Raw genomic sequence first — 24,667 nt, 5'->3', positions numbered from 1 at the left:
TAACTTATTATAGTAAAGCTAATAACAACAATTTTTGGTCCAATATTTTGTTGCCACTTTTTCCAAAAGGACAAAATATACATATCTAACATTTTCCTATGTTCTCTTGAAAGGAGGTCCAAAAAGCTTTTTCTTTTTCTATATTAGATATTTATATTACAATTAGATAAAATAAATAATTTAATATTTCGTGTACTTAAATATAAATAAATTATTAAGTAGAAACTAATATTATATAAAGAATTAAGATTGTGTATCCTATTTATTTGAGTTGAGTATCTATTAAAAATAAACTTTTACTTTCATAAGTTAACACTGTTTATAAACTTTACTTATAAAATTATATTAAATATGTTATTATTATCGTAAAATTTCAAAATGCATTAACTTTATTTTCTGATATTTTTCACTTACTATAAGGTGTGTTTGTGGTAGGTTTTGGTTGGTAAGTTAGATTAAGAAAAGATCATAGTGCTAAACTAGGCATACACCAACTATTCCCTAGTCTTAAGTGGGGTCATAATTAACACTTAGATCAAGCCTACTAAATTCTTACCAAACTTTTGTTTTTAATACTCGAGTTTAATATTTATATTAGAATTTGATTTTAATTTAGATTCATATCGAAAAATCTAATTTTGAAAAGTAAAACACTTTTTAATAAAGGCAGCTAGCTCTACACGAGGGGGACTCAAGTTCTTACCAACTTTGATAATGACAAGTTGTGGATTGGGAATTCACAACAACATTTAGGGGTGTGCATATTTCGTAAAACGATAATTCGAGTACAAAATGATATAAGTTGCAACCATTTCCATATTGATATGATAGTAAATTTTCATTGAACGTTGATCAAAACTCATGCAGTTTGATTTTTTGAAAAACAAAACGTAACAATTAAAATTGAACAAGGGAGTATAATATATGCTTGTTGGTAACTTTATGAAGCATAGTTTTGAATTTTTTTTTTCCATAATGATTAAATCAATAACTGATATTCGATATCTTAACAATTCTATAACAATTTCAAAATTAAACTATATCAAGATACACAATATTAGCCAACTACCAATTGTTTCGATATTATCAATGTAAGAGAGACACGTCATCAATCCCAACTAAAATCTTCTCCATATATAATTCTTTCTTTCGATCCAAATATTAAAACTCTGCCGATATCTATCTACTCACTAGCTAAGCTAGAATATCTAACTTATAAATTATACCAATTTTAAGAAGCTATATTTAGCCTACTTAACTTTTCACATAAATTCACTTAAATTTACAAATACAAACAATAAATTTCAACCACCAAAATATATATCATTTCTTAACCCTCAAATTTCACCAACTCCCCCAAAAATTAGCTTTACCAAACATCCTCAACAAACTTTTAATTATTTTTTTTCCAAAAAAAAAAAAACTTATCTTTTTATTAATTTTTTAAAAAAAGGGTATTATTGTCAATTCACATTAACTCATCTCTTTAAAAACTCCTCTTCTCCATTTCTTCACTTCCCCTGTTTTTCACCCTCTGTTTTCCTCTGTTTTACTCTGTTTTTCTCCATTTTTTCATCTTCAAAGTTCCTCAAAAATGGATCCAGTTTCTGTATGGGGCAATGAACCCCTTATCACAACAGACCCAGAAATCTTCGACCTTATAGAAAAAGAAAAACGTCGTCAATGTCGCGGTATTGAACTCATTGCATCAGAAAATTTCACTTCATTCGCTGTAATTGAAGCTCTAGGCAGTGCCTTAACCAATAAATACTCAGAGGGTATACCCGGAAACCGTTATTACGGTGGAAATGAATACATTGATCAAATCGAAAATCTCACTAGAAGTCGAGCATTACAAGCATTTCACTTAGATCCAACGAAATGGGGTGTTAATGTTCAGCCATATTCAGGTAGCCCAGCTAATTTCGCTGCGTATACAGCAGTTTTAAACCCCCATGATAGGATTATGGGTTTAGATTTGCCATCGGGAGGGCATTTAACACATGGGTATTATACATCTGGTGGGAAAAAAGTTTCTGCTACTTCGATTTACTTTGAGAGTTTGCCTTATAAGCTTGATTTTACAACTGGGTATATTGATTATGATAGATTGGAAGAGAAAGCAATGGATTTTAGACCTAAATTGCTTATTTGTGGAGGCAGTGCTTATCCTAGAGATTGGGATTATAAGAGATTTAGAGAAGTTGCTGATAAATGTGGAGCTCTTTTGCTTTGTGATATGGCTCATATTAGTGGACTTGTTGCTGCTCAGGTATAACTTTTTTTTGATGGATTTCTGTTTAAAATATTGTAGTTTTTTGCTTATGATCGTAGTGTCGGGGTTAGCTTTAGTGGCATTTCGACTAATGGGAAGAACCTCATGTTCTCGACCACTTCATTGATCACTAGGCAATACGTTGAGTGCTTTAAAGATTGTATTTTTATGTCATATTTTGATTCTGAATTGGTTTAGTGGTAGATTTGGCTTTCATTTTGATTCGTATAGTCGATCCAACTAGTTTTTGTGTTGCATTTTGTGATCTAGGTACACCACGTTTTTGTTTCCATGCTAATTTATGATCTTAATGTTATAGTTTGTTCGCCTGGTTTTGACTTGACACGTAGTTTAAAAAGTTAACGAAGCTTTTGAATCTCGTGGTCTTAAACTAAAGATATGTAGCCATTTTGATTCATAAAGTCGATCCCAGCTAGTTTTGTTTCCATGCTAGTTGTTTTTAATGTTTCAGCTTGTTTGTCTGATTTTGACTTGATGCGTAGTTTAAGAAATTAACGAAGCTTTTGAATCTGGTGGTCTTGAATTTCAGATACGTAGCCATTTTGATTCATATAACCGATCCCAGCTAGTTTTGTTTCCATGCTAATTTTTGTTGCATTGTGATCTAGACACACCCCCTTTTTTGTTTCCATGCTAGTTATTTTTAGCGTTTCAGTTTCAGTTTGTTTGTCTGATTTTGACTTGACACGTAGTTTAAGAGTCTATTGAAGACTTTTAAATCTCGTGGTGTTAAACTAAATATACGTATAAGAAACTTCTTCTTGTAAGACAAATGGATCAAAACATTGGGAATAGTAATTTTTCGAAATATTAGATCATGATCATATGGATTTGTTTTATCCACAGCTCTATATTTGATATTGGCTTCTATTGAATGGTTGAGCAAATTTGCACAATTTGGATGTCTTGGTGATCTGGTTTTTATGCTTTGTGATACATGAGTTAGTGTTGAAATTGGTTTCTAGCTGAGTTTGTGGTTATATCAAAGCTTTGCCTCTCATGATTATCACGAGGCTTAACGGTGAATTACAACGTCAGTTGTCTTCACATAAGTAGTATATACAAGAATCCGATTTCTAATCATTTGCATTTGTTATATACACCGCGTTTTGAGTTGTGAATTTGGAATATCGGGACTGTGTTTTTGTTAAGAGTGTGCTGAAACTCATTGTTTGTCGATATAGGAAGCAGCAAATCCCTTTGAATATTGTGATTTGGTCACTACTACTACCCACAAGAGCTTAAGAGGTCCACGAGCAGGTATGATCTTCTACCGCAAGGGTCCTAAGCCACCTAAGAAGGGCCAACCTGAGGATGCAGTATACGACTTTGAAGACAAGATTAATTTTTCGGTTTTCCCCTCTCTCCAGGGTGGTCCTCACAACCACCAAATCGGTGCTTTAGCTGTGGCTCTGAAACAGTCCATGACTCCCGGTTTTAAGGCCTATGCTAAGCAAGTTAAGGCCAATGCTGTTGCTCTTGGCAAGTTTTTGATGAGTAAAGACTACAAGCTTGTCACTAGTGGAACTGAGAACCACCTTGTTCTTTGGGATCTTCGTCCTCTCGGTTTGACTGGTAAGAACATCCAACCCTACGCAATCTTTTGGAGTCTCGAGTACTCTAAGCATTAACAGTTGATTGACACAAATGTATCTGTTTGACATTTTTGCAGGTAACAAAGTGGAGAAGCTTTGTGACCTTGCCAACATTACTGTTAACAAGAATGCTGTATTTGGTGACAGCAGTGCTTTGGCCCCTGGAGGTGTTCGTATCGGTAAGACCTCACCTTTTTTGTTGGTTGTTGCTATTAAGCAATAGATCAGTAAGGCTTCACTCTCAAAATCGTCCGTGACCTCCTCCTGATCACATCACAACTCTTATTCGCGACTATATCCATAGTAGGATAGTAACTAACACGGTTTCTTTATCTAGGTACTCCTGCCATGACATCGAGGGGCTTGCTCGAGAAGGACTTTGAACAGATTGGCGAGTTCCTTCATAGGGCTGTGACGATCACCTTGAACATCCAGAAGGAACATGGAAAGCTTTTGAAGGACTTCAACAAGGGACTTGTTAATAACAAGGAAATCGAAGAACTGAAAGCAGATGTTGAGAAATTTGCCTCCTCTTTCGACATGCCTGGATTCAAAATGTCTGAAATGAAGTACAAGGACTAAACTCACACTTCGCGCTACGTCTACTCATGCCTTTTTTTTTTATGGATTTTGTTCATCTTGTTTGGTTGTTAAAATTCATTTACTAAGAAGAAAAAGAATAAGTATTCATGCCTTGTCACTCTGTAATTTGTAATTTTAGGTTAGTGATTGAATCTTGTCTTGAAAGAAGTATGTAGTTTGCCTCTCCCTCTTTGGTTTACTACAAACGGAAAAGTCGTTTTTCTCATTCTTTAGAAACTTATTTTCCTGGAAAAAAATATTTTTTCAAATATTTGAACTAGAGTCGCGTCAATTCCTCCTTAACTTGATATTCCACATCATGAGTTTGTTTATAAAACCAGGAGCACATGTATTTCGATGCAAGTAAAAAGTACACGAGATAAGGTTAAATATATTACGATTAACTCTGAGATTAGTATTATATTATGTTTAGTTGGGTGTATAAAACCGAACTTTATTTTCACATTCTCATCAGTTAGTGATCTAGCATGCAGTTAAACAAGTTGATCCTGCAAATTGAATATAAATTTCATCGCAATCATAATCTTAAACATCTCATCTTATTTCATCCAACTTAATATTATTGTATTTCACCTTTCAGATGAAATGAATTAATCCTAAAATTATATTTCAATATTATAATTTTGTCCGCGAACCAAACTAAAATTGTTGATAGCAATTTATCAAAGCCTTAGCATGTGCCGTGGGCCTTTAGTTTGTGTGGTCACTACTCACTACCATAACAAACTTCTTTTTCTCAAAAAAGTGAGTGAAAATTATTTGATATATAATAGTAGGAGAATTAATAAATATGTTTTGATTAAATTATAAAACTGATATCAATAGATTTTACAGCAATAGTTCCTTGGATTCGGAAAGTATTAAATACTCAACTCGATAATAGATTTTGCCTTCAGCATTTTACTTATGATAATTTGTAATCATAGTCAAATATATTTTTCGTCTATATAAGATTTTTCAAGAGATATTGGATACATTTGCCTCTTGTAACTATAGTTCATTCAAATCAAACGCACAAACATATAAAATTCGAAACTACTTATTATAATTATAATTTTTTTTCATCACAATCATACTCAAAATGTCTACTTTTAATTATTTGTTTTCTCACTAATCATGAACTTTTGAATTTCTCACATGTAGATGTTAATGAAAATGATGCAAAAGGAACATGGAGTGTTACTTGCACTTCTTCTTTATATATATATATATATATATATATATATATATATATATAAACAGAACAATGACTTATGATTATTGATAGTCGCGAAATCAGAATTTTAGATGAAGTTTCAAAATATAAAGAAAAGTAATTTAGGAATAAAATAAATTAATTCTAAATCGTTTCTATACATGAAAAAAAATGAGTATGTTTCATTTTATACGTATAATATTATATGCTAACACAAGGAATTCAAATTGCGGTTCTTTAGCTTCAACTCTGAATGTTGGTTTGAATGAATTGTATCAAATTAAGTTCAAATTATAATAAAAGAAAAAAATAGCAAGTAGGAATTTCTTTTTATTTGTCTAAATTTTATCCGTGGCAGAGTTATTAGTGTATTTCTCTTTAATTAAAATAATAGATACTCAATAAATTTATGATCGAGATGCATTCAAATCGATCCGATCAATAATTTTTGTCACGACATCATTAACATGTCATGGAAATTAAAGTAATAGAAAAATATCTTAACAAAAACTAATAATTGAGTCCTAAAATTTCAACAAATTGTTCCCAAAAGTCAACAATATAACCATTTCATTAATCATTGTTCTTTCAATTATGTATATGTCATTGGTCTATTTTTCCCACTAGATAAACTATAATTCTTTGAAATATAATATAATACACTTTGAAACCTAAAGTTTCATTAATATCACAAAATTCCACTCAATCTTTTATGAAGTATCAAATTAGAAGGAAGTCAAGATTTCACATTGATAAACTAATATATCTAACAATATAATATAAAATCAAATGATTAAATAATATTTTAACAATGTGATGACATAAAAAGGATATGTATTTTTATTTTTGGTTATTTAATTAAATAATCCAATTTGAGTGATATTATTGATAAAAAAATAAAATTAAAGGACCACAAAATTAATGAAAGAAGTTGACATTAGGACCAAAGAAGACAAAAATAAAATTAGGAGGACTATATCTGTCTACATTTATAAACATGTATAGTCTCTACCGACAAATTTGTGTGATAAATCTAGTTTCACTCTTTCGAATTTTTCGATGTAAACTCGATTTTAATCAAACTTTAAGAGAAATAATGGGCGAACCTTTGAGAAAAGAGGGACGATATTTTTATTTATATATGATGGTTAAAAATATAAAAATGATTCGAGGATGTACATGGATATAGGATTATCCAAAGCGTAGTTATAGAAGAAGCAAGTAATATAAATTAATCATCAAGTTTGAAAATTACTTTAATACAATTTGACTACAAATCGAGTTAGTAATGAAGTCGATCGAAAACCTTTCATTGACCTTGGGAGCTTGCTAGTTGAGGAAGCCATAATTTATCGAAGTACTAAATAATAGTATCTTCTATATTTTTCATCGGTATACATGATATCGCGTAATTTAATTCATCCACTGAATTTTGAAAAGATGAAAAATATTACCTACCTAGTGCTTTTCAACTTTGATGGAGCTATAAGAACTTGTTCAATCTTCATGTTTTTTTCACTCGACTTCATTCATTACTAGTCGAGGTTGGAATTCAGAGTTATCATCTTGATGTTTATAAATTTAAGATTTAGTTGTTTTTAATTACTAAAATCTAAACTAAAAAATCATAAATATGATAATAAATTTCATTAAAAATATCATGTGGTATCTGAAATATCAAAACAAGAATTTTATTAACAAATTCGATAAAATTCAATAACATAAATACTTAACTCAATAATATGTATAACATATTTCAGTAATATATGTTCTTAGCTATGGCATGTTTGATTAAAATAAAATTACAAAATAATTTATTTCAGTATTTTTTTTTTCTGAGATTATGTGAACTAAACTATGATCTAAACAATGAGACTGTAAAATATTCTGTCGGTGACAAATGGCCATTCACTTTCAAAAAAAAAACAAAAGAAAAAACAAACATTAATCAACATGGACTCATTCATAAGGAATAAAAATAATAATAAATAGATAAATAAATAATTAAACCTAATAGCAAGAGAGCCTCAACGATGATATGTTGTCACTGAGCATTTCTAGTCACACCGAAAAAGAGATTAAATGATAAAGCAAGGTCATACACCCGTTAGACTCATCGCAGAGTATAGCTTACGTTCAAATATCAAATAGGGAAATAATACACCGCTTATAAAAAAATTGAAAAGAATTTATTATGACACTTGTCTTGAGAAGATAGATTCGACTTGACAGTATAGTGAATAAAGCATTCCGCTTTTACAGAATTAGGAAAGGGTGGCACCCAAAAAGTATTGCGTAGCCATAGATAATCTATTCTAATATAAATATTCGTAAATTTACGTGTTATTATTATTATTACTACTATTATTGTTAATGTTATTTATAGTATATACTTATTTTAAATTATTAATTAAACTACTAAAAAAAGAATATATGGGTAATATATCCAACAAACACAATCCCATAATTTTCTCTTGCCCCTCTTCTTTAGGTCCACCATTTAATTTTTTTTCTTCTTATTTTTCCCTTTATAATCCTCTCATCTTCACATTCTCAATTCCTCAACAAACACAATATTCTCAAATAAAATTTCTTTCTACTTATTTTCCAAAAAAAATAATATTTGGTCATTTTTCTATGATCAATGGCATCATTTCCAATTGATACAAGCAAAGAAATGAAATTAGAGAGATATAATAGTTATATTAGAAGATTAAATAGCACAAAATTAATTGTTGCTTCTTCTAAACTTCTTTTTAGAGTTACACTTTTAGTAGCTTTAATATTAATCTTTTTTTTCATCATAAATTACCCTTCTTTTATCTCATCGGAAAATAGTAATCCACATCATCATAATATTCACACCACCACCCATAACCTCCTCTCCTCCTCCTTCTACGGTGGTGGCGCCGCTTGGGAGAAACAAGTCCGCCACTCCTCCACTCCTCGACGTGTCAATGGTTTATCCGTATTGGTCACAGGTTAGTACGATTGCATAGTTTACGCGATTTAATTTAAATCATAAATGCATGTACACATAAAAATAGTACAAGTTAGTGTAATTATTATGCCAGTATAAAAGTTAAAATTTTAAAAAAATTAAATTCTGAATTCGCTTCTGATTCAGGTGCGGCGGGTTTTGTTGGTTCTCATTGCTCAATGGCATTAAAGAAACGTGGGGATGGTGTCTTGGGAATAGACAATTTTAATTCCTATTATGACCCTTCATTGAAACGTGGGCGCCAAAAGTTATTGGCCCAACACGAAGTCTTCATAGTGGAAGGTGATATAAACGATGCCGAGCTGTTATCTAAACTGTTCGACATCGTTCCATTCACACACGTACTACATCTAGCCGCACAGGCGGGGGTGCGGTATGCGATGAAAAATCCACTATCGTATGTCCAATCAAACATTGCGGGGTTTGTCAACTTATTGGAGACGGTCAAGTTAGCTAACCCTCAACCCGCGATTGTCTGGGCATCGTCCAGCTCGGTTTACGGACTGAACACGAACGTACCGTTTTCCGAAAGTCACCGTACGGATCAACCAGCTAGCCTTTACGCCGCGACGAAAAAAGCCGGTGAAGAAATTGCACATACGTATAATCATATTTACGGTCTTTCTTTAACCGCATTAAGGTTTTTTACTGTATACGGACCGTGGGGTAGACCAGACATGGCCTATTTCTTTTTCACTAAGGACATGGTACAAGGTAAACCAATAAACGTTTACGTTACACAAGATGACAAAGAGGTGGCACGTGACTTCACGTATATCGATGACATCGTTAAGGGGTGTCTCGGGTCGTTAGACACGGCGGAGAAGAGCACCGGAAGTGGTGGCAAGAAGAAGGGTCCGGCCCAATTAAGGGTGTACAATTTAGGTAACACTTCACCAATATCAGTAAACAAATTGGTGACAATTTTGGAGAATTTATTAAATGTTAAGGCTAAAAAAAATGTAATTAAAATGCCTAGAAATGGTGATGTACCATTTACACATGCTAATATTACATTGGCTAAAAAGGATTTTGGGTATAAGCCAACCACAGATTTGTCAAGTGGATTAAGGAAGTTTGTCAAGTGGTATGTGAGTTATTATGGGATTCAATCAAAAGATTTAGACTCTTCTAATGACCATTCTCAAGACTGAGTGATAATTGATGATGATATTCGAATCAGCTTGTACTGATACATTTCAGTCATTGTGTCAGATACGATACATGTTACTTATTAGGGTTCGACGTCCACCGTATATATCAGATAATTCGCTCGGATGGATGAAAAGGCGAAAGGAAAGTTTAATTTTTTTCTACATGTTTATATATATCAAGAAAAATGAGAGGAGTAGGAAAAGGACAAGTGTAGATTATTGGTGAAGTGGGGTTTGTAATAAATGTTTTAATTAATAGTTTTTCTGTACAAATAAAAATAATTAGTGCAGATAAGCTTTTTCATTAATTGTAATGAGTTGAGATATATCAATGATAAAAATCAAGATTCTCTTTTATGCTTTTCTTTGGCTTTATATTTATTGGTTCTCTTTTGTATTGTTTTTATATTTTAAAGATTTAAAAGTGGAAAAAAGAGGCATAAATTTAAATATATTAATTTAAACAAAGTGTGTAAAATCATGTTAAAAGACAAAATAATGGTGATAATCATACATCCTAAAATAAATAGTAAAGATAGGCCACATGATGTGTCTTTAAAATTCTCTTGTATTATATATCACTAATCATAAAACATATAAAACTGACAGTCTAATAAAAGTGAATTATTATGATTTTTTAGTTTAAAATAAGTGAAATTTTCAAAGTCCAAAAGTATTTTTAATCTATTTATTCATTCAAATTTATCCTTTTTTTAATGAGATTATTTTTAATTAATACATGGGCATATATCCACAAATTTCCTAATAATTAAGAAACTAATCAAGATATATGACCTTCAAGAGCATATATCCTATATTTATACATGGGCTGGTTTGGTTATTGGGCTAAGTAGGATAGTGAAGGCCCAAACAAAAAGAAGCCTATTAAAGACCTTTAGGCCCATATCCACAAATTCTTTAGTACACCCGTTGTCACGAAGTTTTAAATTTTATAAGTGAAACGCCATGATAATGTCCTAAAATTTCATAATGACTTTTTTCAAATTTCAAATATACATAAACTTTAAGAAGTTTGATAACTATAATTTAAATTTGTGCCTCGTAAAATACCTCTCCTTTATTCCACCACACTTCACTATCAGTAACAAAGTTCAATTTTTTACAAATGATACAAAATATGAAAAAGTAAACAAACGGAAAAAGAAAAACTCAATAACCATCATATATATGTTAAAAAAAAAAGATAATGAAATTTTTCAATGATTACACTCCATCCTAGTCAGTGCTGGAGATATCCAAGAATAATGGTATGTGACAGTCAAAATAAAATAAAAAAATATTGTTCTATTAGGGGTTTCAGACCTAAACTCCATTCGAATGGACACTCGTCACCTCGACACTCAAAGCATAATTTTTATCAAAAATGTCATACTTTCTATATATGTTCTTTAAAATATAGTATTTGACAACATAATTTTTCGATAATAAATATCCATGTTAACATCCTGAGATGACTATAATTACGAACTCGATCCTATCTAACTCCGCCCCTACCTATAGTGGGCTCCATACTAGAACTAGAAGGATCATTTAGTTGCTCTTCTCCACATGGAGAACTCAATTTTGTCATTTCAAAGATTGGAAGTTGACAAATGGACACGTGTACGGTCAGATATATAGTTAAAATAGCCTTGAAGTGAAACGTGGAGGGACAAGACTGATGTTTTCACAATGAGGAAGGAACCAACCCACATGTAGATTAGGCAAATTGGCCTTCTCCTACAACTCTTCTTTCACGCTCCTATAAGCGCGTGAACCACACGCTCACAAACATCGGGTGAAAAATAATTTTTTTTTTTACGTTGACATAATTTATCTTCAAATCAAACAATATCTTTACTCCATGAACAAAAAACGACGAATGCACATAACACGTATCATTATAGTTTACGTATATCAGATTTTCTTTCACTCCTGAAATGAACTATTTAACGACTCTCTCTAAAGAGTAAAAATAAATGGATCCTATTTTAAGATGTCTAATCAAAATAAGAGAATTATTATTTACTTTATTCTATTTCATATATTTTTTCAAACACATGCATTATTTCTTTCTAGTAATTAATCAAATATTTCGGAGGTAAATAATTAAGATTGAGTATTTTTTCTTGAATTGTTTTATTAAACATACTTGCGTATTGAAGAGGTAAATCAATTTTCTTATTCCATATTGGTAATGTGAGAAAAAAAAAAGGCTCATATAAAATATATCGTATTTATTTTTTATAAAATATTTAGCTATCGATATACTATAATTTATATCACAATATCACGTTCGATTAATCACATTTAAGAAAAATAAAATATGCACTTACTAGAGATACAAGTTTATTACATCCAATTATCCACAACTTACAATTTTGTTTTAACAAAAAAACCACATATTTAAAATGCCAAACTAATTAATTACTGCGTTGTAAATATTTTTATTAATGACGGTTTAATGTCTGCCTCTTTAATGCAAAATGTGAAGCAGAAAGTAGAAACTCATGNCAGTAATGTGATTGGATTAATTTATATGGAGAAGACCCTTTTGAAGCTTTGCTGAGTGATAGGGTAATCTTGTTTAAAGAGACGTATAGGGATATGCTTCTTGTTTTTTCTAGATTAATGAGGATGTGATACCTGATTCTTTTGTTTGGTCATGGTTTAGTCATTCCTTTTGTGAATTAAGTTTTTGATATGAAAAGAAGATTCAGGATTTAAGATGAACTTTGTTGACTAATGCAAGTAAAACCCATTGAGTTTCTTTGGATAATCGTGGAATCCATTAGTTGACCTCTTAAGGTGATATGTTGCAATTATTGATCAGTCTCTTTCATCTAAAGTTGCTCATTGAGTTCTGGAGAACTCATCAGACATTGTAGTTATTGTCATTGGTGAAAAGAATAAAAAATGAAGAAAAGAGAAACTTATTGATCAGTCTTGTTATTAGCACCTTTTGTCTGAAGGGGTACACCATGATTCTGTATGGTGGATATTTCTGCTGTGTGATGTCTTAAAACCTTTGGAAAAATTAACCTTTCTGTAGAACTTACTGAGGATATTGGGGATCGTTCCTTTTGAAGACCTTAGATTTTAGTGGAGAATGCCTTTATTTTTGTGGCAGCCAAGCAAATATATCCTCAGGTTAAATGGCGTCATTTTAGTTATCATGAGTATGACAGTTTCCTCTTTCCTTTTTCGTTTTTTCTTAAAATATTTTTGATGTGCTACTAAAGTATGAATGGGCATATCATGCCTGACCATTTTACTTTGTGTAAACATGCTTTTGCACATGTTCTTTCAGTGGCAACCTGTACCATGTGTGTTTTATAGTGAACCCCCCTGATATCCATGAAGGAGAAACACGAGATACTTACCTTTGTCTTAAAAAAAAAGAAAGAAAGGAGACATGAGATTTTGAGAATGAATTGTTTGATGTTTTCTCAAGCATTTTGAGATTCAATCACTATTAGTATCTATGAGTTAAAAATAAAGACATATCTAACTATACAATTGAAGATTTTATATTTCAGATATTCCCAAGGCCTTGACTATAAATTTAGAATATGCCTATATATTTAGAATATTTTTAACTCCATCTCGCAAGTTGAAGAAATACTTGTTTTGAGTTTACTCAATTTGGAGCTAGATAATAATTTTCGAAGAATTTTTTCCATATAATCATTTGAGTTGAAGAAACCTCAATATTTCGTTGAGAAATTATAGTCTATCTCTAAACAACTTGTTATTTAATGAAACACCAAATTTGAAGCAATGTGCAATGCAACTGATTGTCGCAGATTTTGAGAAGTTGCTTTATACAGAAGCTCACATTTAGCCAGTCATTGCTTGATATTTTCTACACTTGATCAAGCTGCTATTCTTGCCTTTTACTTTCAAGATATTAGATTACCTCGTATTAGAACATGATATAAACAGTCCATCTGAATGAAATAACACCAGAAAGCCTCAAGATATTATATTACCTCGTATTAGAACATGATATAAACAGTCCATCTGAATGAAATAACACCAGAAGGCCTAATAATACTTGCATGTCTCTTATCCTCATAAAAAATGATTGTCCTGGAAAGCCTTTGTTGTTCCTTAGAATGTGAATTGTTATATCTGAACATATGCCACCTGTTGCCTTTAGGGCTGTTTGTTGAGCCAACATCTGACATTAGGTGAATGATTTGGCAGAAGAGAATATGCGTGCCTCACCAATAGTAGGGTGTATATGGTTACAGATTTTCTTTAGCACTAGTTCCTTTCACTATAACTTATCTGAAAACAAGAAGAAGCTTCTTTTACAATTAGTTCACCAATTGAGGCAGTCCCAAGTCCTAGATAAGGAAGGAATTTCAAGCTTTTGCATGTGTATACTTGTTCACCTGAGGCCTTTTAATTATTAGTCTCTCATATGATCTTACTGACTTAGACCTGTAACTAATATTCAGTGATCACCTTTCTAGAAGGTGCCCTTGTATTGCCCGAGCATTTTTTGAGATGGACCTAGGAAAATTGGTTCTGCGTAAATTGCACTTGCCTGTGGATGCAGCAGGCTATGCTTCATGAAACAACCAACATTCTGACTGGTTTTGGTCAGCTTTCTTTTTGTGTGTGAGGGGAAAGAGAGCGCTCTTAGCTCATGGAAAGAAGGATGTTTAGCTTCAGTAGAAAACTAAGAAGCAGCAAAGTAGGAACGCCCCCATTCTTTTCTTTAGTAGGAATGTGCCCATTCTTTTCTTTCTTAAGAGGAAGAGCGGATGAGAAGGGAGGTATAGGTTGTCTTGCTGTCTGGTAACTTAACAGGGTATTGTCACATTGCAGATTGGGAAGTATCTTAATCTCAAAAAATCATATCTTTTATACCTCATAATGCTGCTAAGTATAGCTAAAAACAGTCGCTAAAAGGGAAGAAAAATAAATTCTATTAAGAGTTTCCACTCATAGTGGCGGACTATATATGCTACCTTATGAAGTTAGATTTGAGGTTAAAAGGTTAGAATTTGAATCTGCAGCTAGGTTATTCAAAGAAAAGATGCTTTGCCTCTTTTCCTCTCCTCCTGTACGCCCAAACTGCTCATCGCTTGCTTAATTGTTTCTGGCATCGTCCATTGTTTCCTAACATTAAGGACTGTCCACCACAATGGACTTGCTATTTTACAGTGTTCTAGTAAGAGCTTCTTGTCTTCTCCTGAACGCTTGCACTTGAAATACCAACTAACATATATTTTACTGTTAAAAAAAAGAAAGAAGGAATACCAGCTAATATATGTTATTTTCTTCTTCCTCAAGTTCTCTTCCATTAATATACCTTTTGTTGCAATCCAAGCTAACAAACAAACCTTGGAGCTCTCAGTATCCATATTGAATGATATGGAAATCCTAGGTCCTCCCTCTTATGTAGCCTGCGGTAGAATGACTTCGTCCAGAAGATGTTGTTGGCTTCGGTTTTCCATTTCCTAGTGTCCTATTCCCGCTATATTCCTTGTTCTTGTAAGATCAATGTTCCTGAACTGTTACTCATCCTTCCCAATGTAACTGACAAGATGGTAACCTGGAGCAACTAGATGAGGTAAGGATGTTTCCCATTCAAAGGTAGAAAATTTTCGAGAAGTTTTGAAACTTGTGGAGATCCCTTCCATGTCAATAGAGATTGTAATTATCTGTGCAGCTGAAGGACAATTAATAAGCATGGAGTGTGTTTACTTTATAGGAGGGTGTACTAAACATTAGGATTCAAAATTTATTTTTGCTAAACAAAGGTGGTAACTTATAACACTCCAGTGATGAAAAGGGATCAACTTATTGTGAATGACAGAAACCGCTACATCTTATTTCTTAGTACTCTAATGTCAAAACAGTTTGTCCATTTTAGTAGTCGTGTAACTGGCGTCGCATGTTAGTGGAAGCAATGAACTGACCTTGAATTGCCTGTTCCTTGTTCATGAGGGCTAACAAACTTCCTATATATTGAGGTAATCTGGCATTTATTTCTCAGACGAGCCAGAGATTCAACTCTGATGTAGTTAATTATGTGCATTTAGTGATGTAAATAAGGAAGTTAAAATGTTGCTTGTTCCCTTTTTACTCAAGGTTGTTAAAGTTCTGAATTCTTGAGGATGTAGAAGCTTGTTTTTGTATGTGAACTACGTAGAGCTGGAAAAAAGTGTTGGAAGCTTGTTGTTGACTTGTCTCGTGTTGGAGAATGATACATTTTTACATCGATTTTCTTCTCTTTTGGTTTATTTGGCTATCTTTGACCATCCCAAAAGATAAAATTTTCAGTTGCTCTTTGCCAAAGTTTCACTGCTTTCCAAATTGTTCGTGTGCTTATTACTCTTTTTTAAATGCAATTGCATACCATTGTTTTGTGGTTTTGTTTTCTTATCACTAATTTAACGTTGTATGGCTACGTATTCCTTCTCATTTGCTCTAATGAAGGTTAGTGGTTCTCAACCGGTTGTTGGTACTTTTCCCAGGCAACTACTGGAATGTCCTTAGTGCTCTCATGTGTTTATGCTCGAGTAGTCTATATTTAGGATTTCCTCTGAACTCCTAAATCTGATTACGAAGTTTGGTGCTTTTACTCGGTTTCTAGAATTTAATTTCTTGCCTCAGGTTTCTTCATTTATTGATATAGAATTGCCATTTTTTCCTGTTCTGTAGGAGAAGCGGAAAGAGAAAAAACATAAAAAGGACAAGGATAAGAAAGAAGGTAAAGAAAAAAGGGATAAAGACAGAAGTGATGGGAAACACAGAGAAAAGAAGGACAAAAAGGATAAACACCGGGACAAGAAGGAAAAACACAAGGACAAAAAGGACAAGGATAAGGATAAAGAGAGAAGCGACCTCTCTGAAGAGGCAAAAGTTGCTGTTCCACCTGGGGCTTCTAGCGGACAGAAGCTTCCTAGTGGAGATTACAAAAATGAAAGCATCAACTCACAGGAAGCGAAATTCCATGATCAGTCTCATGGCCAGCTTGCAGAAAAGCTCTTTAAATCCAGCCTCCCCGTTGTTGAGACAGAGGAGTCTAAATATGTGCAGGATTTGGCTAGGAGGCTTAGAGATGACCAGAATGGCGCAGTCAGTCAGTTGGCTAAGAGATTTCCAGTTGAGTCGAAAAGGGATGCGAAGTCAAACAGTATGTATATCAAGGATTCGTGTAATTTGGCTAGAGAAAAGGAAAAGAACAAGGAGAGAAGTGATTTTAGCAACAAGATGGATGGACAACAACTCAGAGTTGAACCGAGAATTGGTGCTAATGCAAAACTTCCAAGCTTTTCAGAGATGGAAAAGAGAAACTTTCATGGATTGCTACCACCATTGGAAGAGAATGTTGAGAACAGGAGAGAGGACAAAGAGAAATCCAAAGGAAGACGAGATGACAAACCAAGAGACAAGAAGAAGAAAAAAGAAAAGGATGCGAAAAGTCATGGAAAGGATAAAGAAAAGAAAAAGGAAGAGAAGGGGAAGGACAAAAGTGCACACAAGAAAAGTGAAAAGGATAAATCAGAGGACATCAATCGGAGCAATTTTGTCAGTGTTAGTAACACCAACCACCAAGCTCCAGTTGTACTCAAGGATACCATTGCTGGAGTCACAGAGGGAAATCATAGAAAAAGAAAGGATATTGAAACAAATGGTTTCCTGCATGGTGAGTGAACAAAAAATTTAGCATCTGTTATTTTATCGAATACTATATTGCTTTACCTTCCCTGTTGATAGTAGAAAAGCTGTGCAAGTGTGTATCTTTGTTTCTTATGTTTTTTGCTGTAGCTGTCTGTTAGGTAATTAGTAAGCACTATCTTCGATATNTCCCTGTTGATAGTAGAAAAGCTGTGCAAGTGTGTATCTGATTTGTTTCTTATGTTTTTTGCTGTAGCTGTCTGTTAGGTAATTAGTAAGCACTATCTTCGATATTTTCATATAAATTGAAGCAAGCATGTTCAGCTTTGATTGTTCTTTGGGTTTGACTGATTAGTGTTTGCTTGTTTTCTGTTCCAATGTACAGAGAATGAAGTCAGACCTGCTAAATTGCTGCGGCCCTCATCCTCTCATCAGCCCACACTGAATGGAAAGAGATTAGAGATTCACCAAAAAGCAGACATGTTATCTTCCAACAAACAAGGTGTTGTCACCAATATTCAGGTGATAAACAAGGAGCAGAGTCTCNGCCTGCTAAATTGCTGCGGCCCTCATCCTCTCATCAGCCCACACTGAATGGAAAGAGATTAGAGATTCACCAAAAAGCAGACACGTTATCTTCCAACAAACAAGGTGTTGTCACCAATATTCAGGTGATAAACAAGGAGCAGAGTCTCAATGGTACAAGTAAGTTGTCCAACAAGCATGGAGTTGGCACTGATATTGAGATGGGAAACATGGGGACTCACCAAAAAACAGACGTGTTGTCTTCCCACAGAGGAGGTGTTGCCACCGATACTCAGGTGATAAACAAGGAGAAGAGTCTCAATGGTACAGTCAAGTTATCCAACAAGAATGGAGTTGCCACTGATATTGAGATGTCAAACATGGAGACTCACCAAAAAGCAGACATGTTATCTTCCCACAAACAAGGTGTTACTACCGATATTCAGGTGATAAACAAGGAGCAGAGTCTCAATGGTGCAATTAAGTTATCCAACAAGCACAGAGTTGCCACTGATATTGAGATGGGAAACAAGGAGCTTGGGGTCAATGGTACAATTAAGTTACCCAACAGGCACGGAGTTGCCACTGATATCGAGGTTGGAAACAAGGAGTGCAGGGTCAATGGTACAATTAAAGGTCAGCCATTAACTATGTCTAAACCAAAGACATTGGTTCAATCTAAACCAAAGGCTTCTTCCATGTCTCCTGGTGCTGATCATATTGCTGAAGCGTCTAAAAGACCTCCTCATCCCGATTCCAAGTATCTGAACCAGATACTCTCAGTTCCCAAGATGGACGGGTGGTCTGGATTTGATGACCAGGAATGGTTGCTTGGAAGCAAGAGTACTCTGGTTAGGAAACCCGACGTGTGTCTTGATGAAGCTAAGGACCATCAGGTATGGTCAGAAGCTTTGCAAATAGACTCTGCTGATGTTTTTGCTCTCCCATACGTAATACCTTATTAACTGCTGTTGACATGATGAGTTTCGAAGGACCAAACTAAGCTATTTGGCTCGGAAATGCCTATGCTGGGCTCTCAGTTGGATTCTTTCTCACCTTCCTACTCTGATGGCCGTTCTGATATTGACTCAACAGTTAGGTACATCGATCACCATTGCTGTTCTTTCTCGCGGGCTTGACACAAAAACCATTTGTTGCCATGTGCTTGAACATTTTACTGTTACAGCCCCAGATGAAACTAACCTTTGTGTGTAGGAGGTTGCATGCATAAAAGCCTAGATGCCATTCTAATTGTGAGTGTAAACAAAACTAGTATTTGTGGTCTGTACAACTCCACACAAATTTTGATTTTGTAATATAGAACTCTGCTATATTGTAAGATAAGAGGGGGCAAAAGGAAGAAAAAAAAATCAAATATAAGTAGCAGCAGCTGAATTCATTTTATTTTATTCACTTAGCTCTTATCCATATTTATCACTTCCTGATTAACAAAAATAGTATTAAAAATTGTTATTTATAAGTGTTGCTAAATTTCCAAGAGCTAAGATCTTTGGAGTCTCACACCCCAAAAAAAGCATAATAATACTTGGCAACACGAAACAGTGTAACTTGAATACACTAATGATACTAGATTAATCTCTCAATATGAGGTTAATTATGAAATCAATCCAGCAATAACCTTCACAAAAGAGTAAGATTTGTAACCTTAAAAAAGAAAACAGATAGCTGATAAAATAAGAAAAACAATTAATTCGATCATATAAAATTATTTACGCTATCAATGAACATTTAGTAATTAGTTTTTAATTAGGGGCCAATTTACAGGAATTAGATAACCTTTTAGTACATTTCGGAGGTTAGGGCGAGCTGACTCAATAGCTAAGGTCTTAACAGATGTCCATGAAAACTTTCGGCAAAAATGACGTCGGAATTTCGGGGCTCGTTTGACCTTGAAAATGAGTCGTTTTGGCCGTCTAGGCAATTGACTTCATAGCTAAGGTCTTACGGATGTCCACAAAAAATTTCGGCAAAAATGATATCGGAATTTCGGATCACCAAAAAGATGGCGAACAACACATAGAAATCAGCAAAATGAGGGATTTGCCTTCTTAGAGGCTCATTTGACCTTGATAATGGACCTTTTTTCCCGTCAGGGTCCGCTAGCTCCATAGCTAAGGTAACGGACGTCCACAAAAAATTTTGGGCAAAAATGACGTCGGAATTCTGAATTATCAAAAAAGATGGTGAATTAACTAAAATCGGCAAAATGGGGGGTTGTCTGCTGCGGGGCTCGTTTGACATTGAAAATGGATCGTTTTGGTCGTCAGGGCCAACTGGCTCCATAACTAAGGTCTTTACATACATCCACAAAATTTTTGGCAAAAATAACATCGAAATTCCGGTTCACCGAAAATCCATAGACTATAACATATGAAATTGACAAAATATGGGGTTTACCTATTGGGGGCTAGGTTGGCCTTGAAAGTGGGTCGTTTTGGCCGTCAGGGCCAACTAACTCATAACTATTGTCTTAACGGATATCCATAATAATTTCAGCAAAATGACGTTGGGATTCCAGATCACCAAAAATCCATGGACTATAGCACACGAAAATCGATAACATGGGGGATTTTCCTGCTTCAGGGCTCGTTTGATGGGTCATTTGGGTGTTATGACCAACTAGCTTAATAACTAAGGTCTTAACGGATGTTCACAAAATTTTTGGCAACAATGACGTTGGGATTTTAGATCACCAAAAATCCATGGACTATAACACACACGATAATCGGCAAGAGGGGGGTTTGCCTTCTCGGGGGCTCCTTTGACCTTGAAAATGAGTTGTTTTGGCCATTAGGGCCAACTAGCTCCATTGCTAAGGTCCTAACAGACGTTCAAGAATAATTTCTAACAAAATAACGGCAAATTTTGGACCACCAAAAGTCCATGGAATATAGCACAAGAAAATAGGCAAAATAGGGGGTTTACCTTTTCCCGGGCTCGTTTGACCTTGAAAATCGGTCATTTCGGCTGTCAGGACCAACTAACTCCATAGTTATAGTCTTAACGAACGTCCACAAAAAAATTTGACAAAACAGACGTCGGAATTCCAGTTCACTAAAAAGATGGTGTACTATAACGCACACAAAAATTGGCAAAATGAGGAGTTTGCCTACTTTGAAGCTCGTTTGACCTTAAAATGAGTTTTTTTTTTGTCGTCAAGGTCAACTAACTTCAAAGCAAACGTCTTAACAAATGTCCACAAAAATTTAGGCAAATATTACGTCGAAATTCTGGATTACCAAAAAAGATAGTGAACTTTAGCACACAAAATCGACAAAATGAAGGGGCTTGCCTGCTGCGGGGCTCATTGGACCTTGAAAAAAATGGGTGGTTTTTGCCGTCAAGGCCAACTACCTCCATATCTAAGGTTTTAACGGACGTCCACGAAAATTTTGAAAAAAATAACGTCAAAATTCTGGATCACCAAAAAAAAATGGTGAACTAAAGCAAATGAAAATCGACAAAATGGAGGGTTTGCCTTCTCCTGGCTCGTTTAACCTTGAAAATGTATCGTATTGGCCGTTAGGGTCAATTCGCTCCATAATTAAGGTCTTAACGGACGTCCACGGAAAATTTTTGGCAAAAATACAAAATTTGGATTACAAAAAAAGATGGTGAACCATAACACACAAAAATTGGTAAAATAGGGAGTTTGCCTTCTCCGGAGCTCGTTTGACTTTGGAAATGGGTCGTTTTAGTTCTCATGGCCAACATGCTCCATAGCTAAGATATTTACGGACATCCATGAAAATTTTTGGCAAAATTGATCTCAGAAATTCGAATCACCAAAGAAGATAGTACACGAAAATTGAAAAATGGGGGGTTTACTTGCTCTGGGGTTTGTTTGACCTTGAAAATGGACTGTTTTGATCGTGGCGACCAATCGAATCCATAGATAAGGTCTTACCAAACGTCTGTGTAAATTTTTGATAAAAATAATCTCGAAATTTTGGATCACCAAAAAATATGGTGGACTATATCACACGAAAATCAACAAAATGGAATGTTTACCTACTCTAGGCTCGTTTGACCATGAAAATGGGTCGTTTTGATCGTGGTGACCAATCAGCTACATAGATAAGTCTTAACGGACATCCATGTAAATTTTTAGCGAAAATGAATTCAGAATTTCGGATCACCAAAAAAGATGGTTGACTATAGCACACGAAAATCAGAAAAATAGGGAGATTTACCTGCTCTGGGCTTGTTTGACCTTGAAAATAATCTGTTTTGGCAGGGGTGACCAATAATCTCCATAGATAAGGTCTTCATGGATGTTCTGTAAATTTTTAGCAAAAATAATCTCAAAATTCTCGATCACCAAACAAGATGGTGGACTATATAGCACACGAAAATTGACAAAACGGGGGTTTACGTGCTCTAGCTCGTGTGACCTTGAAAATGGATCGTTTTGGTCGTGATAACCAAACAGATCCATAGATAAGGTCTTAACGGACGTCCGTGTAAATTTTTGACAAACTTGATCTCAGAATGCTGGATCACCAAAAAAGATGGTGATAAATTTTTGGCAAAAATGATCTCGGAATTTGGGATCACGAAAACGATAGTGGACTATAGCACACAAAAATTGACAAAATGAGGGGTTTACCTGCTGTGGATTCGTTTGACCTTAAAAATGGGCCGCTTTGGCCGTGGTTACTGACTGGCTCCATAGATAAGGTTGTAACGCACGTTTGTGTAAATTTTTGACAAAATTGATCTCGGAATTCCGGATCACCAAAAAGGATGGTGGACATATAGCACACGAAAATCAACAAAATTGGGGGTTTACTTGCTCTAGGGCTCGTTTAACCTTGAAAATAGACCGTTTTGACTGTGGTGATCAACCAGATCCATAGATAAGGTCTTAACAAATTCGTGTAAATTTTTGGCAAAAATGATGTCGAAATTCTCGATCACCAAAAAAAAATGGTGGACTATAATATACAAAAATTGGTAAAATAGGAGTTTACGTGCTCTGAGCTCGTTTGACCTTGGAAATAGGTCGTTTTGACCGTGGTGACCAAAAGGATCCATAGATAAGGTCTTACGGACGTCCGTGTAAATTTTTAACAAAAATGATCTCGAAATTACGGATCACCAAAAAAGATGGATGACTATAGTACATAAAAATCGGTAAAATTGGTGATTAACCTGCTTTGGGGCTCGTTTGACCCTGAAAAAGGGTTATTTTGGCCGTGGTGACCAACTGGCTCCATATATAAGGTCTTAACGGATGTCCGTGTAAATTCTTGACAAAAATGATTTTGGAATTCTGGATCACCAAAAAAATGGTGGATTATAGCACACTAAAATTGGCAAAATGGGGGATTTACATTCTTTGGGCTCGTTTGACCTTTAAAATGGATCATTCTGGCCGTGGTGACAATCCGGCTCCGCAAATAAGATTTTAACGGATGTCCGTGTATATTTTTGGTAAAAATGATCTCGAAATCCTGATCACCAAAGAAGATGGTGGATTATAGCACACGAAAATCTCAAAATAGGGGGTTTACATGCTCTGGAGCTAGTTTGACCTTGAAAATGGGTTGTTTTGGCCGTATTGACAAATAGGCTCCATAGATAAGGTCTTAACGGACATTCGTGTAAATTTTTGAGAAAAATGATTTCGAAATTTCGGATCACCAAAAAAGATGGTGGACTATATAGTACATGAAAATCGACATAATGGAGGGTTTACTTGCTCTGAGGCTCTTTTAACCTTGAAAATGGGTTGTTTTTGCCGTCGTAACCTACCGACTCCGTAGATAAGGTCTCAACAGATATCTGTGTAAATTTTTTCCTAAAATGATATTGGAATTCGGATCAATAACAATCCTTAAGTGAATTCAGCAATTTATATTTGCGTTAGACCTATGTATATCGAAAGTCAAAATAAATCTAGCTATCAATTTATATACATTATATCACCAGAAGGTTATTTTAGATCACCGAATTATTTTTATGAGTTATACTAGGTAACATATCATATTTGCTGAATGATAAATCACACATTTTTAAAAGGCTTATTTCGAAATATCCTTGTGAGTGACCTAAAATTATACAATATTCTTTATACTGAATTTGAGATTGAGAAGATAATAAAATGTAACAAATATATGCTAAATATTGTCATTTAGGGTGTGCTTGGTATGAAGGAGCATATTTTCATGGAAAATGTTTTCCTAGAAAAGGTTTTCTTGAAAAAACAAATCGATTTTTGACTTATTTTCTCATGTTTAGTTGGTGACTATAAAATATTTTTCGAATTTTTTTTTATAGTGTTTGATTTATGAATGAAAATTATTTTTGAGAAAATATCTTTTGATAGAAAATAATTTTTGAATTAAAATTGAAAATATTTTTTAAAAATAAATTTAAATTTTTTTGAGGGGGAGGGTGAGGTGGTAGGGCAGGCATTGGGTGGGTGCGGGTGAGATGGGGTAAAAATATAAAAACTTGAAATTAGAAATAATTTTTAAAAGCAAACTTAATTTAATTTTTTGGGGGTGGGGGCTGATTGGGAGGGGGGTCGCTGGTAAGGGTGGGGTGAGGTCAAAAAATTAAAATTTGAAATATTTTCTTAAAACAAACTTTAAATTTTTTACTTATTTTTTTTGGAGGGGGTGGTGGTGG

General features: G+C 34.2%; 3 protein-coding genes across 3 annotated transcripts; all 3 read left to right on the top strand.

The window, feature by feature from the left end:
- The first annotated feature begins 1,512 nt into the window (after positions 1 to 1,512).
- LOC107007701 (serine hydroxymethyltransferase 4-like) lies at positions 1,513 to 4,710 on the top strand. The gene is made up of 4 exons (XM_015206422.2): positions 1,513 to 2,272; positions 3,481 to 3,871; positions 3,969 to 4,070; positions 4,229 to 4,710. Exons 1-4 carry the CDS (start codon positions 1,595 to 1,597, stop codon positions 4,471 to 4,473), a joined length of 1,416 nt encoding a protein of 471 aa, XP_015061908.1. The 5' UTR covers positions 1,513 to 1,594; the 3' UTR covers positions 4,474 to 4,710.
- A 3,536-nt stretch (positions 4,711 to 8,246) lies between these two features.
- Positions 8,247 to 10,201, top strand: LOC107005485 (UDP-glucuronate 4-epimerase 6-like). Its single transcript, XM_015204087.2, has 2 exons — positions 8,247 to 8,670; positions 8,817 to 10,201. Exons 1-2 carry the CDS (start codon positions 8,334 to 8,336, stop codon positions 9,842 to 9,844), a joined length of 1,365 nt encoding a protein of 454 aa, XP_015059573.1. The 5' UTR covers positions 8,247 to 8,333; the 3' UTR covers positions 9,845 to 10,201.
- Positions 10,202 to 16,264: 6,063 nt separating this feature from the next.
- On the top strand, positions 16,265 to 19,423 carry LOC107006586 (myb-like protein X). The gene is made up of 4 exons (XM_015205101.2): positions 16,265 to 16,300; positions 16,526 to 17,513; positions 17,871 to 18,019; positions 18,169 to 19,423. The coding sequence occupies exons 1-4, from the start codon at positions 16,265 to 16,267 to the stop codon at positions 18,973 to 18,975; spliced, it is 1,980 nt and encodes a 659-aa protein (XP_015060587.1). The 3' UTR covers positions 18,976 to 19,423.
- The last annotated feature ends 5,244 nt before the right edge of the window (positions 19,424 to 24,667 follow it).

This window comes from Solanum pennellii, chromosome 12 (assembly GCF_001406875.1).
Source record: "Solanum pennellii chromosome 12, SPENNV200".
Classification (NCBI taxonomy): Eukaryota; Viridiplantae; Streptophyta; class Magnoliopsida; order Solanales; family Solanaceae; genus Solanum; species Solanum pennellii.
This window is presented reverse-complemented; position numbering and strand designations above follow the sequence as displayed.

Bases quoted from the DNA above. Each gene is read 5' to 3' on its own strand.
- LOC107007701 (XM_015206422.2), top strand. From the start codon at position 1,595: ATGGATCCAGTTTCTGTATGGGGCAATGAACCCCTTATCACAACAGAC. The intron at 3,872-3,968 runs GTAAGAACATCC...ACATTTTTGCAG, and splicing joins TCGTCCTCTCGGTTTGACTG to GTAACAAAGTGGAGAAGCTT. The intron at 4,071-4,228 runs GTAAGACCTCAC...TTCTTTATCTAG, and splicing joins CCCTGGAGGTGTTCGTATCG to GTACTCCTGCCATGACATCG.
- LOC107005485 (XM_015204087.2), top strand. From the start codon at position 8,334: ATGGCATCATTTCCAATTGATACAAGCAAAGAAATGAAATTAGAGAGA. The intron at 8,671-8,816 runs GTTAGTACGATT...CTTCTGATTCAG, and splicing joins TTTATCCGTATTGGTCACAG to GTGCGGCGGGTTTTGTTGGT.
- LOC107006586 (XM_015205101.2), top strand. From the start codon at position 16,265: ATGGCTACGTATTCCTTCTCATTTGCTCTAATGAAG. The intron at 17,514-17,870 runs GTGAGTGAACAA...TCCAATGTACAG, and splicing joins AACAAATGGTTTCCTGCATG to AGAATGAAGTCAGACCTGCT. The intron at 18,020-18,168 runs GAGCAGAGTCTC...GTGATAAACAAG, and splicing joins ATATTCAGGTGATAAACAAG to GAGCAGAGTCTCAATGGTAC.